At 56.1% G+C, this 3,665-nt stretch overlaps 1 protein-coding gene across 3 annotated transcripts in view; it reads left to right on the forward strand.

Moving 5' to 3' along the window:
- Positions 1-767: 767 nt before the first annotated feature.
- The window catches only part of UBA52 (ubiquitin A-52 residue ribosomal protein fusion product 1), a 4,903-nt gene continuing 2,005 nt past the window's right edge, over positions 768-3,665 (forward strand). The window contains exons 1-3 of one of the 3 annotated variants that reach the window (XM_017501311.2): positions 768-886; positions 2,843-2,956; positions 3,196-3,282. In XM_017501311.2, coding sequence (XP_017356800.1) covers positions 2,854-2,956; positions 3,196-3,282 — 190 coding nt within the window. In that variant the 5' untranslated portion in view covers positions 768-886; positions 2,843-2,853. Of the gene's footprint in view, positions 909-2,842; positions 2,957-3,195; positions 3,283-3,665 lie in introns of all 3 variants that reach the window. The other 2 variants (XM_017501312.2, XM_017501309.1) reach the window with 2 other exon arrangements.

Here is a 3,665-nt window from a genome sequence, read left to right on the forward strand (position 1 = left end):
TTTTGAGACGGAGTCTCCAGGCTGGAGTGCAGTGGTGCGATCTCAGCTCACTGCAACCTCCACCTCCCGGGTTCAAGCTATTCTCTTGCCTCAGCCTCCCCAGTAGCTGGGAACCACAGGCGCACGCCACCACACCCAGCTAATTTTTCCATTTTTAGTAGAGACGAGGTTTCACCCTATTGGGCCAGGCTGGTCTTGGACTCCTGACAGGTGATCCACCCGCCTCGGCCTCCCAAAGTGTTGGGATTACAGGCGTGAGCCACCGCACCCAGGCCGCCGCGGCACTCTTTAACCACCCACAAATCTGGATCCTACATGGAAAAGAGACCCTCAGTCCCACTTGGCACCTTTTGCCAGGCACCACCACCTTTCCTGGCGAATGCGGTTGTCCCGTCTGCTCTCCCTTCTGCTGTCCTGAAATCCATCGTACACAGCGGCCGAGAGCTTTCTAATAACCGATTCCGGGTGTTAGGTCCCTTCCCAGCCCCAACTCCTGCGTCCTGGAACCGCAGCCCTCTGCCTTATGCCTTTGCTTTAGCGGAAAACATTCTCCTCTACTCCGTTCAAGTACTCGCTGAGGGTCTGCCAACCGCCAGCGTTTGTCAGTGGCTCAGAGGCAGCGGGTACAAACACCTGGAGAGGTGCGATAGTCTCCTCACGTGACTCGGCGGGCGGGGCCCATACCCAAAAGCTTGCGTGAGACGCTCACCCACGTGCGCTGCGGATTCGTTTGCCAGCATCCAAGATGGCGGCAGGGCGGGTCCTGAAGCGCGGCGCGGATTGTGACGCAGGCGCCCAGCGTGCTCCGCGCGCAAGCGCTTTCGGCGGCGATTCGGCGGTTTCCGGTTCCGCAGTCCTCTTTTTCTTCAGCGAGGCGGCAGAGTTGGTTGGTGGCGGCGGTCGTGTGGGTTCGCGCCGGGCTGAGGTCGGGTGGTGGGGCTGCAGGAGACGGCAGGGGGGCTGGGCGGCAGAAGAGGCGGCCTTGAGCCGGCTCATGGAGGCCAGTCTCGGCGGGGTGGCCGGGCAGGGCGCTCGAGGCCGCGGCTCCGAGCCCAGGCCGGGGCCCAGGAGGCGAGCGCCGCTTGGAGAGGAGCCTGCCGGCTCTGCCTGCCTGAGTGACCCCACGAGGCCTCGGGCGGGAACGGGTCTTCGGGACCGGTCCGTGTTAATGAGAGGGGGTTATTGAGCTTGTAGTGTTAACTCTCGCGGTCACTGCGTCAGTTCCTTTAGAAATACTAAATTTCTCTAGCCGAGTGTTTGTAGCTGGCTCCATTACGACGTCTGTAAGGAGGGGCTGGTGGTAGCGACTGTCTTTTAGACTCTGGAGCTCGCTCTGTCGCCCAGGCTCGAATGCACTGGTGTGATCTCGGCTCACTGCAGCCTCCACCTCCCGGACTCAAGCGATTCTCCTGCCTCAGCCTCCCGAGTAGCTGGGATTACAGGCGCCCGCCACCACACGCAGCTGTTTTTTTGTGTGTTTTTAGTAGATAACTGGGTTTCACCATGGTGGCCAGGCTGGTCTTGAACTCCTGAATTCAAGTGATACGTCTGCCTCGGCCTCCCAAAGTGCTTGGATTACAGGCGTAAGCCACCACGCCTGGCGGATTTTTTTTTTTTTTTTTTTTTTTTTTTTTTTTTTGAGACGGAGTTTCGCTCTTGTTACCCAGGCCGGAGTGCAATGGCGCGATCTCGGCTCACCGCAACCTCCGCCTCCTGGGTTCAAGCAATTCTCCTGCCTCAGCCTCCTGAGTAGCTGGAACTACAGGTGCGTGCGACCATGCCAAGCCAATTTTTGTATTTTTAGTAGAGATGGGGTTTCACCATGTTGGCCAGGCTGGTCTCGAACTCCTGACCTCAGGCAATCCACCTGCCTCAGCCTCCCAAAGTGCTGGGATTACAGGCTTGAGCCACCGCGCCCGGCTTTTTTTTTTTTTTTAAGTCAACTTTGGGCCGAGTGCGATGGCTCATGCATGTAATCCCAGCACTTTGGGAGGGCGAGGTTGGGAGGGAGTTCGAGACCAGCTTGACTAACATGGTGAAACACCGTCTCTACTAAAAGTATAAAAGTAGCTGGGCGTGGTGGCTCATGCCTGTAATCCCAGCTCCTCGGGAGGCTGAGGCAGGAGAATCACTGGAACCCGGGAGGCAGTGGTCGCGGTGAGCTGAGATCGCACTACTGCACTTCAGCCTGGGCAACGAGAACAAAACTCCGCCTCAAAAAAAAGTCAACTTTTATATGTAAACACTGGTTGGCGTGTGGTTGGTAGATATAAGTGATGTTTGTGGTCTGGAGTAAAGGCAAGAAGTGGGGTCTGGAGACGAAACTGAGAGTGTTGGGTGCCCTAGCTTGCAGTTAGAGGGGAGAGGGGATGCGACAGGAAGGCATGTGTGTTGTAGGGGATGGCTTCCCATCCAGGATGGCAGCAGGAGCCCCGGCGAAGGAGACCAGGACCTTGCTGTGTTGGAGAGGATGGGACCGGGCTCAGGGAAGATTTATCTGATGGTGCCAAAGGGAACTTACTCCATCCGGAGATAATGATGAATCCTTCCCCTGCTAAGCCTAAGGAGAATAACCAGTCTGTGTTCCTGGAGAGCACCCATGCACTCAGTAGGATGGAGGACGTGTGGCCTTTTAGTTCCAGGACGTGTTTAGGCTGCAGGCCAGGGTGTGTGCGAAGCCTAACAGGGCCAGGCTTGGAGGAGTGAAAGGAAGACAGGTAATGGGGCAGGACCAGTTGGGGTCAGTGCAGGCACAGGGATAGGATAGCATCTGGGATGTAGGTGCCTGAGCTTGCATCACCAAGGCATGCATTGTTCATCCGTCTATCCTGCCTCCCTTCAGCAGACGCAGAGATGCAGATTTTTGTGAAGACCCTCACGGGCAAGACCATCACCCTTGAGGTCGAGCCCAGTGACACCATTGAGAATGTTAAAGCCAAAATTCAAGACAAGGAGGGTGAGTGGGACTGGGTGTAGGGGCTCTGGCTATGGACTGGGAGTCCCTCCTGTGTGGGTTGGTGCTGGCTTTAGACAGACTTCAGTTTTTCCGTTGCTTCTCCATGTGATCTGAAGAATGTTATCTCTACTTCAGTTTGTGTTTTGAGAGACTGAGGGTAGTGCTGGAGCTCCCCTGCATGGGGACACTGCCAGTAATGTGCTCCACAGAGCCTCTAAGTGAGCCTCTCTCCCCTTCAGGTATCCCACCTGACCAGCAGCGTCTGATATTTGCCGGTAAACAGCTGGAGGATGGCCGCACGCTCTCAGACTACAACATCCAGAAAGGTACCAGGGTTGGGGTTGCTGAGCAGGGACCCGAGATCCTCAGGTCCTAGGAAAGGAGCATTGATGGCCTCAATCAGGGGCTGGGGAAGCAGTTCAGATGACTTGTGTTTTGTTTAAAACAATGGGACTGGGTGCAGTGGCTCACGCCTGTGATCCCAGCACTTTGGGAGGGTGAGGTGGGTGGATCACCTGAGGTCAGAATTTTAAGACAAGACTGGTCAACGTGGTGAAACCCTGTCTCTATTAAAAATACAAAACTCAGGCCGGGCGCGGTGGCTCAAACCAGTAATCCCAGCACTTTGGGAGGCTGAGGCGGGTGGATCACGAGGTCAAGAGATCGAGACCATCCTGGCCAACATGGTGAAACCCCGTCTCTACTAAAA

This window comes from Cebus imitator, unplaced genomic scaffold (genome assembly GCF_001604975.1).
Source record: "Cebus imitator isolate Cc_AM_T3 unplaced genomic scaffold, Cebus_imitator-1.0 Scaffold280, whole genome shotgun sequence".
In the NCBI taxonomy this organism is placed as follows: domain Eukaryota; kingdom Metazoa; phylum Chordata; class Mammalia; order Primates; family Cebidae; genus Cebus; species Cebus imitator.